The sequence below is a fragment of the Prinia subflava genome, chromosome 2, assembly GCF_021018805.1.
Source record: "Prinia subflava isolate CZ2003 ecotype Zambia chromosome 2, Cam_Psub_1.2, whole genome shotgun sequence".
Lineage (NCBI taxonomy): Eukaryota > Metazoa > Chordata > Aves > Passeriformes > Cisticolidae > Prinia > Prinia subflava.
The window spans coordinates 46,279,811-46,294,745 of NC_086248.1; the positions used below are offsets into that span (position 1 = coordinate 46,279,811).

Sequence of the window (14,935 nt, forward strand, 5' to 3'; positions counted from 1 at the left end):
ACAAGCACAAATGGGCAGATGGGCAGGTATGTGGTGTGTACATTCACAATAAAAACCAAAATAGATGAAAACTACATACATGGCTGGCAAGGGACTAAAAATCCCAAAATATCAAAGAACAATTCTACATAATCATAAAATCCTGTGCTTTGTAAGCAACTAAATCACTATTAAAGACCGTCTGCTTGACACACTATGTATTCAATCATTGTACTGAATGGGTTAGATATAATTTCTTCAACCTTGAAGTTATAAATGAACTTCCAGAACCAACTGGAACTAGCTTCAACAAGACCCTGCACCTTAAAAAGAGGTTGGGGCTTGATGTGTAGTTAGGGAGCAACATGAACTGCCACTGCTGCCTTGCACTAATTGCACACTAATTTGTGTACAGTGATGAGCTCGGATGTGTGACAAGGTGGTCAGGGTCTGGTTCTGGCAAAAGGTGGATTTTGGGTTTTTTCCCCTAGTTTTCATAGCATCATGGAATTTAGCTTGGACAAGACCTGTAATATCGCAAAATCCAACTGTTAACACAGTGCTGCCAAGCACCACATCTACACATCTCCAGGGATGGTGACCCTAGACAGCCTGTTCCAATGCCTGACCATCCTCTTGGAGAAAAATTTTTTTAATATCCAATCTAAACCAGCCATGGAACAAATTGAGGCCATTTCCTCTTGTCCTATTGCTTCTTACTCGGGAAACTGACCTTCACCTCCCTACAGCCTCCTTTCAGGGAGTTATAGAGACCAATAAGGTCACCACTGAAACTCCTTTTTTCAGGCTAAACAACCCCAGCTCCCTCAGCTGCTGTTTAGAGCATTTGTGCTCCAGACCCTTCGCCAGCTTCATTGCCCTTCTCTGGACTCCCTTCTTGTACTGAAGGGGCCCAGAACTGAACACAGGATTTGAAGTGTGGCCTCATCAGTGCTGAGTAAAGAGGGGCAGCCTGATGCTGCTGGCCACACTATTTCTGACAGAGGCCAGGATGCCCTTCTTGGCCACCTGGGCACATGCTGCCTCATGTTCAGCTACTGTTGGCCAGCACCCTCAGGTCTTTTTCTTCTGGCCAGTTTTCCAGCCATTCTTGCTGTAGCTTGTAGCCCTGCATGGGGTTGTTGGGAGCCAAGAGGAGAACCTTCACACAATTTGCCTCAGCCCATCAACCCAGCCTGTCCAGATCCCTCTCTAGAGGCGTATTACCCTCCAGCAGATCAACACTCCCTCCCAACTTGGAGTTGTCTGCAAACTGACTAAAGGAACGCTCAATCCCATTGTCCAGATCATCAATAAAGATACAAAACAGGACTGGCCTCCTGTTTGTTGCCCATGCAATGATTGGTGCAGATGCACCTCAGTTGGGCTATTGATCCTACCACTGTTTTATAGGCATGGGGAGAAGCCCTAATCCCTATGTGACCATTCTCAGGTGCATCTGTGGTTCCTAACACATCAATAATCCTTTTGTCTTTGCTCCCATGTGGATCCCCAGCCCCTACGTCTGTTAAGACAGCAGATGAGAGGACTTTGCTAGGACACTGTTTCTCAACCACTGGTGTGATGAACCTAAGACATGGTCCCAGGTTTATCTCTAGTGAGCCTGGTCTTACTCCTTTTCCCCGTTCAAATTGAGTTTAAAGCTCTCTCAATGCACCCTGCTGACTCCTGTGCAAAACCCAGCAAGTTTTTCAAACATCTGACTAATTATCTGTATGCCTATGACCATCGTTTGTTAGATTTTGTTTAGTCTACTAAGAAATGTTCAAAATGGCTTAATACAATAAAACAATTTTAAAAGTTCCTATAAAACTCAATGAGAGATACAAACATGGAAAAATAAAATATCTGAAATCTGTTCTTATTACTATTCCATTTTAACATCTTTTTTAGCTAAGGAGTATCTTCATAAAGGGTAGTGATTCTTCTGTGTGAAAAAAAATTATTTGAGGTGACTGGGAATTGTTGCAGGTGCCATTTCTGTGATCTAAAAAGTTTCAATGGAAACAGAACATACGTGCACAGAAGGGAAGAGAAATGAACAGTCAGGATAGGAAATGCAGCATGCTTCTGTTGTTCACTCCCACTCACAGACATCTGAGAAAATGACAGGCAGAACAGCCTTTGTGGGCTGCAATCCTGACAGTTTAAGCATATCTCTGTTGGCAGTATGCCGGTCCCACACTCCCTGTCCCTAACTGTGCATTTCTCTTCCCTTGCTCCAGAAGTGGTATTTTCTAATAACATGGTAAACCAAATCGGGGAGCTAAACTGGCAAACACCTACTGAGCACTGCCATGGTTCTGCTGATGGTGCCTGCCAGCCCACTCCCCTTTTCCCCCAAATACATGGTCATTACCAGAAAGACCAACAAGAACCTGCTCTGGGTCAAGAGATGACAAGGCAACTGCAATCCAAGAAAAAATGGTGGCAAAAGTTTTTTAACAAGATCAAATTGCTGAGGAAATTGCAGCTTCAGACACTCCCTTATCTGACTGGCTTATGATAACAGAAGAGCTGTAATACATGACAGACTAGCCGAGTCTCATTTCAGGTGCTGTTCAGGTCTCACATGCAGCCATGAAAACAGTTCATTTAGCCTATCACTCACAATCTGGGCAAGGAAAGCTTTCGGTATTACTGGAGACTGCTGGGCTCCCAAACAAAGGGCACATCTTGCTCTGTTCTTCTCCCTTTTCCCTCTGATGCTGATGTCAAAATAATAGAACCACAAACATCTTGCATGACATGTATTTAATGAAGCCAGAGCCCCTCGTCTTATTGTAAAATCTCACCCAGAGGTCTGCAGCACCAGAAATGTTACTTAGAACATATTCAAGGCTGTTTCGTCTGCCCTGAAAGAAACTAATGCCATATTTCTAAAACATGACTAATTATATTTTTTCATGTTTTAGAAAGCATTCATTTTTAGTCTCATCTAAGTGTGAACAATACCAACTCAAAGGGAACGCTTAGTGCTCATGAAGGCAGTAGAAGAAATTCACTGGTGTGATTATATTTGGAGAACTTTATTTTTAACAGCTATTCTTAAACTCTGAGACTAGGCAATTCAAAAGCAACAATAATAGATTGAACAGTACTCTTTATGTTTCAATTTCATGTTAGTGGCCTTCTGTGACCCCATGAAAATACACATATGGACTGAGAAGATACTGAAGAATATGAAGATTTTGTAAAAACTATTTTGGTTTTTTGAAGTACAAGGAGAACAAAGTCTTACCTGGGATCCTCTTGTTAATACATGTAAGAACTGAATGCCAAAAAGTCTTGCCATTTCACTTGTTCTGTCAATCAAATCCAGTTTGTCTAACAAGAGGAGATTCCCACGAACCCGGCTAACATAATGATCAACCATTTTCCATCTGTGAGAGTGAACACCTCATTATAAACAATCAGAAGAGTGCTGCTCTGTCTACTAAGACAAATGTACTTTTATGGTAACTTGCAACAAACCAGCAAATAAAATTTTCCTCTAGAACATTTTTACACAATTCTTTCAAAACTGTGGCATATATAGACATACACTTACTGGTTTTCTAAAGATATACACAGAATGTGTTACAGCACGCTACTGTTAAGGCATTTTGCAATGCCATTCTGTATCCTGTTCTCCTTACTGCCCCAAAGGATTACCAAAACAGACACACCTCCTCACCAGCACAGTTTCACAAATTGTTTGTATCACACAATACCAAATTGCTTTGAGAATAGTGAAGCTAAATGTGATACATGTCATATGAAGGTATTTTTAAGCAGCTATAGCTATTGTCTTAACATCTTGTGTGCTGTTTTGCAATACTTTCAAGCCTAACTTGCTTGACATGCACTTGAAGTGAAACAGAAGCCTGGCAGTTCATTAAAAGCTCTTCTGATGAATACTATACACAAAATAAAATAAAGACATTACAGAACTTCAAAATAGTACATCTATTCAGGTACATTGAAAATATAATTGAAAATATTTATTGTAATATTGAAGGTATAACTATACAACAGAACATCCAAGTAAGTAAGCTCATGTTGCTGCATATACATGTTGCTGCCCTAGTACCTGAGCTAAATTGATTATTTCTTCCTAATGGTGACTTTACCTTACACTTATCCAATGTTAAGAATCTGGCCTTAAAAACAGCAAACAAAATGGATTAATAGATCATTACCTGTAGACATCTGCTTTATTGTCAAACCAATCAGACAGAACTCGGAACGTAAATAAAGGAAAACGATGATGAAGAACATGAAAGCCCACATTTTCAAAAGTGTAATTAGTTAGATTCACCTAGAAAAACACAGTGGACATGTCAAGATGGGTGACGGCTTTCATAATGGAAGAATCTCTACTTTTCAAAAACTGCAATAACTAGATTTATTAACTTTTTATTAGTATTTTGTTAAAAAAGTTAGTATTTATTCTTAGAAATCCCTAAGTATTGATAAGTCATGAATAAGCATCCATTACCAATTGAATATAATGTGCAGAATTAAGACGTTCATAAAGATGAGGTGTGAACTTGGTCAGAGCAAGATTTATAAAGACTGGGTTATTTGAATGTTAAACAGAAAGTTAAAAATGGAACCAAAAAAAAGTTTAAAAAAAGGTAAATCTGACTGTTTAAGATAAATATGTTCAAGTACATAATGTAGTAAAAGCACCATACTAGACAAATTCCTAAAACTTTGAGAAGTTGCTCAACAAGTAAGCTGCTCTCAAAACTCACAAATCAGTGAAAAGGAGTATCATTAGAAACACTACTGAAAAATAAGGGCTTCAGTACTTTACAGTTTAGAGATATGCAAAACTCATTCTCACAAATTGGCAAACTACACTATATGAAAAGGTGTATAAAGAAAAAAAAATCTAGAAATTACACAAGTTATAAAAAACTTTCAATAAAGTCTGAAATAATTAAAAAAACATTAACAATTCAAAAAATTTACCTCATGTCTCATCATTCTCCAAATATTCAAGACAATTCGCCCAACAATATTTATTTCACTCATTGTATCCGCTCCGTATTCATCCAGCTCAGTCGCAAATCTGTTCTCTTTATTTTCATCTAAAGACATTAAAGGAGACTATATTTAGAAATATACAAACCAGATCAAGCCACCCCCTTCCAATGTATGCTATCTAGAAAAAAAAGAATTTATAGAGATTACTGCTGATTTCACAAAATTATTTATTTACCAGTCATCCACACAATCTCCAAATAAAACTTGCCCAGGTTTTTCTGCCCTTGCCCTTTGCAGGCAACTCTCACTTTGGTTTCACTGAAATAGTGTCCAAGGCAATATATTCTCCACAGTGAATATATTGGTTATACAATGCTGAATGTTACTTGAGAATCAGCTGCACATCCAGTAGTGCACAACATTAAAAAAAAAAAAAAGTGATTTCCCTAATGAGTTTGTAACTCAAGGCTTTACTTGCAATGATCTTACACAGTCTGAACCAGATCATGGGAGAGAAAATTCAGTCTCTTTTGTATAGTAAAAGCAAACCCACTGCAGTGGGAGTAGGAAGACATGAGTTCTGGACAGCACAGGGAGAAGGAAATAGGAGGGAACCACTGCAGATGCAGCAGTCTAAATCTTTCTGTGAGACAGCAGTGACTAAAATAGATAAATACATCCTCTTTTGCCATGCTTTGGAATAGTACAGTACAAGAGGAGAGTCTTTTTGGTATACATTTCTTTATCCTTTTTTCAGTCATATAAGTCTACTGTTTTGGTGTTCTTTTTAGAGTTTACATAGATTTTTTTTTTTATGTACCACACAGACTAAAATCCATTATGAAAACACACTGATCCTCAGTCTTATTTATTATTACTTTAATGGAAGAGAAATCATTTCAAGGCAATTTCCCCATAATTTTAAATCCATACTCATTTTTCAACTGCTGGTCGCTTCGTATTCTGCCACCACTCATTTATCAGGTACAGCACAGCCTGTACAGTACCCTGCTAATAAAAAGCAGAACATTTTGGACAAAGAGTGTAGAAGTGTGGATACACACTGCTTTGCAATAATGATCAGAACTGAACAATTAGATCCTCAGACAGTCGTGAAGAACATTTACCCTTGATGACAAAAGTAAAAATTGCCAGAAATTCTGCAGAACTGCTATGCAACATAATGCAGATAATTTTGTATGTTGATCTTCAAATGTGTGCAATATCAATTAAAATACAGTTAAGAAAACCTATTTGTCATTTACTGACCTTACCAATGAACCACAGATGCTTGACAAAATTGAGCAGACCTTTTGTACACTTCATCAAAATGTATACTATCTTTTTAACCTCCCTATTGTTTCAGATTTTTAAAGAGGAAAACCAGCAGTTTCTCTTTCCATGATTAGATGGAAAAAATGCCCCACCAAGTACCAACATCTTTTCTTCTGCTTTTCTTCATTTCCACATGCTGTATCACCTGTGGAAGTGAGGAACTTCTATTTCTTCCCCCTCCATAATTTTTTTATTGGAAGCAGAAACTACTGGTTAGTTCTTCTTCCTGCAGCATCATCCCTGTTTTCTTTTGACCTGTTTAGGAGATTTACTATATTAAGTTTGCTTCATGTCTTGCTGGTAAAAAACAGGAAGCAAAGTAATACTGTGATCACAAGAGAGACCCACCACCTGATGAACTCTGCCTCTGATGAGCAACATGATATTACAAAAACCTGCATTGCTTTACAACTGGTGTGGGAAATGTATCACCAGAACCATGCAAGCCTCTTTGGGAACTATGCTGCTAAGAAGCAGATCAGGACATTCCTCCTATCTTTCAAGTGCATGAGAAGTCTCCTCTCATCCTCTCTTACCCACTCCCTAACTTTGAGCTGTGATGCAAAGGAGGAAACAGGAGGCCACAGTGCACACACAAAGAATGCCACCATGCATAGGTATGGCACACACTTCTCTTGTGATGTGTCCCATGACTTATGAATAGTTCACTTTTAAATGGCAGAGGCAGCACTAGACTCAGCCAATAAACCAACACCAGAGAAGTCCAGCTTTCTTTTTGTTAAGAGGAAAGGACAAGTCTCTATCTTTTATAAGAGGAAAGAGAGGCATTCTTCTTGAAGGAGCACTTCCTTTTCTCAAAATATAGAATGTGAAGAAGGGAGGAAAATACAAAGCATAGGGGTTGGAAAAGCAAGAGGAAGACAGATGGTGTCAAAACCATGGACAAGGAGGCCACAAAGCAACAGAGAACATAACAACTTGCACATATATGATCATGCATGGAAGCCCACATTTACGGCATGACATTTCTGGGAAAAGCTCATCAGTTTGAACATTTTCTCATCTTTCCGCTGCAATTCTGTCAAAAAAAAAATCACTTACCTAAAAATAACACTGATTCTTAAGAAACATTTTAATGTGTTATGTTTTCCACTTCTGAGAGCACATCTACCAGCTGGCACAGGAACACCTGCTCTACAAACACCAGTGCTGTGTAGATTGTGCCTATGCTCTGCATGCCCACTTGAACTTCAGGTACAAAAATGTTAAGGGCTACAATCCTGATTTCCTTCACTAAGAACTGAACCCATGTTGTGTGGGACTTCATAGCTGTAGGGCAGGAAATCTGACTGTGAAATTCATGGGAACACTACCATTAGGAACCTCTTCTTTGAGGACCCATTCATGTGTATCCCAAAATCAGTAACTTGAGGAAGAGCTTATGTCAGGAAGATGTGTACTATTTACAGCTTTGCTGATTGAATTGTTTGGGTCTGCATCCAGTACAGTGCAGACAGCTGTCCTGCAAGACACGAACTGCGACTCAGCCTTTGAGAACAACAGCAGAGGCACATGTCCCAAACTGCAGAGATTCTTCAGCCATACTTCTACAGTAGAGCAGTAAATCTTTGTGATCTTTTAAGAAACCTGTGACTACAACACTTACTGTTCCTCTTACCACAGACACTGCAAACCTTCAGATATAATGGGTCAAAAATTTTTCTGAACATCCTTCAGTACCTCTGAAGACTGTACCCAGAGGCATTATTTTGCAACTAGTGTATCATCTCAATTTGAGCCATCAGGGAAAATGAACAAGTTTAATGCAATCCATTGTAATTCCTGAAGAAAAAATTTGAGAGCTTTGTGCTGAAGAAAGAAACTTATGAGCATTGATGACCTATTCATATTTAAACTATCATGTGATCCTGTCTTCATATATAAAGTCTCTAAAAATTCACCGAAGTTCAATTGACAACAACTTTTAGCTGAAGATATAAATTTTTTCCTTGTGTTTTCTTGTCTCTAGGAAAACTCTGTTACTTAGTTCTTTTCCAAACATGTCACAAGTATTGAAAGCATCAAGAGTATACAAATATTCAAACCTCAAGGAAGGAGTGTGTGAACACAGTGCTTCAAAAACATCATATTCTCTTGGCCAGGCACAAAGGACAATGACATAAAAGAGGATTCCTGTGCTGGGTATGCTCAAGGATTCAAGTAGCCCAGTATCATGTTCTGTCACGTACTCAAAGGCAGATGTTTCAAAATAAGGGAAGCAGTTATTGATTCTCTCCCTACAACTCTTCCAGCTTCTAACCAACTGCAGCTTCCTGGGCCAGACATGATTTTCACATGTATCATAGATCCCAATGGATTTTTCTTGCAAGAATTTAACTCCTTTTAAAGCAATGTACACTTTAAGCATTTGTACTATCCTGTGACAAGGAACTCAAGAGTTCAGCAATGCTGAGATTAAAAATCAACTTCTATTCTGCAGCTGCCACTTGCTAGCTTCACTTGATTTCTGGTTCTTCCATTACAAAAGACCATGAAAACCCAATCTCTATTTCCCTTTATATCCCTCAATTATTCCATAGGCTTCTACCTTTCCTACACCATTTTGTCTCTTCTGGAATCCCAAATTACTAAATTACTAGACACATTTGGATTACCCTTCTCACCTTTACCAGTTCCCCTATATCCACTTTGATGGGGTAAGGTTATAAGGAGGCTACAACCTCAGTATCTGAGGTACAGGCACACTACAGATTTTTTTAGACTTTTTGTTTACATTCACTGCTTTATATTTTCCTTGCTCTATAATTCCTAACATTTGCTTTTGCAACCATTACAAAGCAACAGGCTCAAGTTTTCAATAGAACAGTCACAGTAATGGACTTCTTATTTCTTAGCAATTTAATTTCTGTACAGATCTTTGCCAAGCGCCCTGGCAAAACCAGCTTTTTAAACTGTCTTGATTTTTAAAATCTCCCTCATCCACATCACCTCGATGACTACAAAGTGCTACAACGAATTTCTGAGACAGTTTTTCATTTTACAAAGTCATCCTGACTCTTGCCAGGTGTGACAGCACATTTATTTAGCTGTTCATGAACTCCATTCTTTAGAATGATGGCTTCTATTAATTGGCTAAGTATAGACACTAGGCTTACCATTCTCATCCTTGCCAGTCTAAACAGACTTTATTCTAAATGCTGGAGGAAAACATCAGCACTTGGGCCCAATAAAATGTTCCCAAAATACAAGAATGGTCATTGAAAGTGAGGATTTTATTACAAAGCTGCTGTCCAGGACAACTGCTGCTCAGGAGCAGTTTTATGTTCTTGTATTTCAGCCAAAGAAACTACAAATGATGATTATGGTAGGTACTCTGAATGACTGGAGCCAAGGAAAGCAAAAGAAGGTTTGGTAGCAGAAGCACCTCCAAGAACTGAAAACTTAACACACAACTACAGAATGTAACTCCAGGTTCATGAATACAGGACACACAGAGAAGTGGAATATGCCAGGAATTTAAAAATTCAGAAAACATCAGAATCTCACTGGTATTTCTAATTTTTTGGGTGTGTGTGTGATTATACAATTAATGTGTGTGTGATTATACTATTGCAAACACAGGATCAAGAACAAAAAAAAAAGTCTACCTGAAGAAATATTCTGCATTTATTTCTTAAATTTGTTCATAGATTTCAACTTGCTTCTACTACAACCGAACTGAAGCCCTAAACAAATAACTTACCTGGCACACGAGAAATCATCTGGCATAAATCAACCTTCAGTGCCGCAGCCCTCTGTAAGAGATAACCCCAGGAATGCATCTGGACTTCATAGCCTAGCAAAATGTCTGGGTCATATCTAGAGAGGTAGGGGGAAAAGAAAAAAATGAGCTTCGTATAATTTACAAAAATATTTTCCATGAACAAAGTAAAAACAGGATTGCATTCAAATTATGTTGACTTTTAAAAAGATGCAGTCACAACTGGTTTCTATGAAAGCAGCATCTGGACTAGGAGACAATATCTAAAACAGGTAATCTCTTAGGATTTTTAATAACATTCAATGGCAAAAAATATTTAGAAAGAATATTTTCACTGGGATTTCTTTTACATAGTTCTATTATTTGGATCTTTACAAATAAAGGACAAAACTGAGGTCTCATCAGGCTTTATTGATGGCATCAGAATGTATCAAGCATAAACTGAAAGTTAGCTACTGGCATGAGACAGATGTGCAGTGAAATATAGCCATTCCTATGGAACAGAATTTGCCAGTAGGTTAACTGAATGTTTACAGAATATTGTGTCACACCTACTGCATTGTAACTTCGAGCAATCAGAGGGAACTTTGGGTCCTGAATGATGACCCTTTACTGGGAGTTATGATTTGTAGCTGAGTGAGTGCTGTCTAAACTGAAACATGGAGAAAAGCAACCCTATCTACCAGTTCTCTTTAAATACCTCTCTATTTAGGGTAACCTTCTTTCTAGAAGACACACAAGAAAAAAACATGCTGTATCTCTTTCCAGCTGGAAAATCTGACTGGCTCAAGTATGACAAAAACAGAAGTCAGAATTGACTTCTGACACAATCACTTCCAACCAGGCTCAGAGTAGAGCTCACTAAACAGGACAAACAATGTGGCTTTAAAGAGGAGCCAGTATCACCCAACTTTTGAGTAGGTACTATTAAAACCAGAAGCCATGATCTGATGACTTGCTCAATAACCTTGTTGGTCTGGGCAGAAAGAGACTGGACAAAATAACGTGAGATACCTGTTATTTTTACAGCAAAAAAAGAAAGGAAGCTTCAGTGGGATGAATAGCTGCTTCTTGGTTAGACTAAATGATCTTTAGTGTATTTTCCAACCTTGATGATTCTCTGATTGTTTCAATGCAGCTAAAGGGTTTTGAGTTCCAGCAGGCAGCATTCAATACAACTGAATGACATCAGGCCAGCTGTCAGAAGGCAGAGGATGGGTTACAAGCTGAGGATTCTGTACCACAGTCTATGCCCAACCCTACAACAGGATGCAGGCTGGTAGACCTTAGTTTATGGAGGGAGTAGGCAGGGACCTTGGATTATGAACAGGAACTCTGTACTCCTTGCATCCATAAACACATCAAAAAATACAAACATTTCCCGACTGTTGAATACAGAACACCCTTTCCCTGAATACTGAGTTAGTTGTCTCACAGACATTACAAAGGAAACTTCAGACTTTATCAGGAAAGTGTCCTCCTTGCTTATGTGTCCTAGCCAAAGGCAATGACAACTCACTCTGAAGATACTAATTACTCTAAGAATAGCTCCAAAAATTAGTTTCTCCACACTTCTGCCATGGACACTAACTTTCTGTGAAAAATAATTGAATGTTGTTACTCAGCATGGGCTCTCTCTTTATTACAATTTGGGCTTTTGCACCTGCCAGAAGTTGCAAATATCCCCTTTATCACCTACTTCTACTCGTGAGGGAATGGTTTTGATATAATTATTGCCTAAAGCAGGGGATTTTAAAGTAAATTTTTGAATTCTAGCATTCTACAGAAAGTAAAAGAACTAGCATATTGAATTTGGGGGACATTTTGCCATCTGCTGTTCCTGTTAAAAGAATAATTATTTGATTTTGGAGGTGGAAACAAACATCAGGAGTGGAAGCAGTAAATTTACTAAATATGGAAACCTATTCTACCAATGGTACAACCACAAAGCTAGTTGGAACAATTTATGGACAAATGACTCAAGCTAGCCTGCAGTTCATTCCAGCAGTGGAATCAGCGTCAAAAAGAGTTATGACTGCTTGCTGCTCTGCACTACATACAATGATTGCAAAATGATGCTCCAAAATTATTAATACCTCCATTTCAGCTTTGAAATAAAAAAGAATTATGCCATGTTTTACACTGACATAGAATAAACATTATAAAAATTAACATATTTTCAAATTAATTCTTGTAACTAAACTATCCTGGTCCTAGCACATTGCAAAACAGTACTGATTAATTAAAATGCGGGAAGCAGTCATTCATTATCATATTTGAAAACTGGCGTCACATAATTAAAAATGGAAAAACCTTAGAGATTTTACACAGGACAAGGCATTATGCAGATGGGTTCCACCATAGATGCAAATGTGAATAAGAAACTCATGAAGAATTGCTTAAGTGGTACACAAAACAATATTCATTATGCCAGAAATTTGCTTTCTCTTATAAGCCTGTTCTGAACAGAAACAAGAACGGTTTGGAAGCAGCAAGTTGGTGAAGTTTGTCCTTCGCCAACTGGTGAAGGACAGTTTCTTTGGCTTTTAACTTGCTCAAGCAGGGCACTTTTTTGCTTTCTCACTTCCGACTTAAAAAAAATTTAATGGGCTATTATACTACTAATGCAACTGAATATATTTCATCATTTCTGGAAGTAATCTTCCCATTGTCTTTTAACCTAATGAACAAAATGACCTCTATAAACCATCTGAATATAATCTCAAGAACTGTTTCTCTAGTATTCTTCAAGTGGGAAGGTGTTTTTATAGGACAAGACATAAAAGACCTTTAGTTTATGATGTTTTCAGATAACATGCTTTTTCTTATTAAAATTGTATCTAACTTAAGTGTCACATATTTTAACACAATTTTATGTAAATCCACATGTAGATTGGAAAGCTTATAAATCAAAAGATGTTTAGAAAAGCAGTGTGCTAGCTTTTAACTCAGTCTTGCTTGTCCAGGCCATTAGAGATCACCTGTAATTGCACACTACTGAGTTATAGGTTATCACTTTACAGCCCATTACTTTGCTTTTCCATCCCAACTAGAGACCACCCATGTATTAAGGGGAATGTCTAACTTCAGGTAATTTTGGTATCTCAGTTTAGATGAGTTTAGAAAACTGGTCTCTATTGTCATTAAACAAAAAAAGCCTCTTTGGGTGAACTGGTTTTTTTGTATTTTAGCCACCTCTTGTAGATCCTGTTCTGTTTAACTTTTCTGGTGATGAGGATAGCTAACTAGACACTGACAATGAAGTATAGATGTTTAAGTTTCAGTCAGATGACTTATACAAAGCTATCTAAATGGAAAATCAAGGTAGAGTTGCTAGTAAATGGTGAGATTAAATCTTACTATAAATTCCCTGTAATCACAGACCTTTTATGTCAGTTGGTCCACATTTAAACTTGGATCCAAGTGGTATCCTTCTAAAAGCATGAAAACTAATAAATATACTACTGGCAACTAAGTTGCTCAGATACTGCAGTAAGTTATGCATATATATGTATATATATGTATTCTGGATGTATATCTGTATGCATTCACAAGGTGTCTCTGAATTATCTCAGAAGAAAAAAAGAAGTAACATTAAACTGAAGAACTCTTTTCTACTAAGTAACATTTAGAACCCTGGAATCCTGCACTACATATGGGTAAGACCTAGCTTATGCAACAAGTTTAAGAGACCTATCAAATTTCTTGCACCTAGTAAAAGACACTGTTCTTGTTTCTGTATTGCTTGCTGATGAACTACATCTCAATTTACGCAGTAGAAATGTCCTCTCCTGGCCCACTCTCGTGTACCAGCAGTACCAACAAACCAGTGTGACACCTTCTGAGACCTCCTGTGGTATTCTATTTGCTATTAGAGAAGAAGAGATGTCTGGAGCTAAAAAGTAGATTATTCCACATGGGAAAATGAAGAGGCAAACCCAAAGTTTAGTTGATGTGAGCTTAGCTGAAGTGTGACTTCTCACACTTTCTCCTTTTCATGCAGTACCACAAAGACAACAGGCTGTCAGCTAAGAGGACATGTTTTATATGTTTCATCCTCCGGCTCACAGGTTTTACAGTATACTATGAAACTGGTCTTCATTATCAGTTCAAGCTATTTTATTAGAAGAAATTGTAATGACACCTGCAAGAAACTAGTAAATTGTAATACTGCTATTTGAAAGCTGCTGGCTAGGACTAAGACGACAGGAATAAGAGGTGTGCTTGCCAACATATGCTCTTTTGTTAAAAGGATGGGCCCTGATACTGCTTTGCATGCTGTTGCCAGACTTTCTGCAAAGATGAAAAGCAGCATTTATGCTGGCAGGATTTAAACACAACAGCATTAACATTCAACTCATCCATGCTGCAGAGAGAAGAAATGTGATTATTTTCCTTTCCAGCTAAGTTGTATATGCTGCTATGACATCTCTTCCTCTTTCTCATTTGACAATTTTGTGAATCAACACTAAAGCTCCCTGTTATACTTTCCCTTCTATTATGTGTCTGCTTTTCCTGACTGCTATTTTTCTTCCAGCTATGATTAAGAGAAAAGGGTGGGGGGAGGGAGAAATGATGCCAGACCAATGATACAGACAAAAGCAGTAACTGTGCATAGCAACAGAATGCTGGTGACTCAAACACAACTGAAATCTCCAAAAACATTTTTCCAGTTTGTCTTAGACAATAAAAACCCATGAAGTTGATACAGGACATTAAATACAGATTTCTACAGGAAAATGTCACTGACGAAGATGATACTGGCCTGGAAAAAGAAGGTCAGATTAGTACATCTCTATTTTAAGAAGAAAACGTTGCTAGAAAATTTACAGAAGAAGAAATATAACGCACTTCATCCAAACAAAAAAATTCATTAGCATTATA

The 14,935-nt window shown here is 37.9% G+C and overlaps 1 protein-coding gene across 1 annotated transcript in view; it reads right to left on the reverse strand.

Annotated features, from left to right (window-relative positions):
• The window catches only part of REV3L (REV3 like, DNA directed polymerase zeta catalytic subunit), a 113,677-nt gene that overhangs the window by 13,889 nt on the left and 84,853 nt on the right, over positions 1 to 14,935 (reverse strand). Inside the window, exons 19-22 of the mRNA XM_063389820.1 lie at positions 10,034 to 10,149; positions 4,960 to 5,078; positions 4,182 to 4,300; positions 3,242 to 3,383 (exon numbers count right to left, since the gene is read on the reverse strand). Coding sequence (XP_063245890.1) covers positions 3,242 to 3,383; positions 4,182 to 4,300; positions 4,960 to 5,078; positions 10,034 to 10,149 — 496 coding nt within the window. The remainder of the gene's footprint in view (positions 1 to 3,241; positions 3,384 to 4,181; positions 4,301 to 4,959; positions 5,079 to 10,033; positions 10,150 to 14,935) is intronic.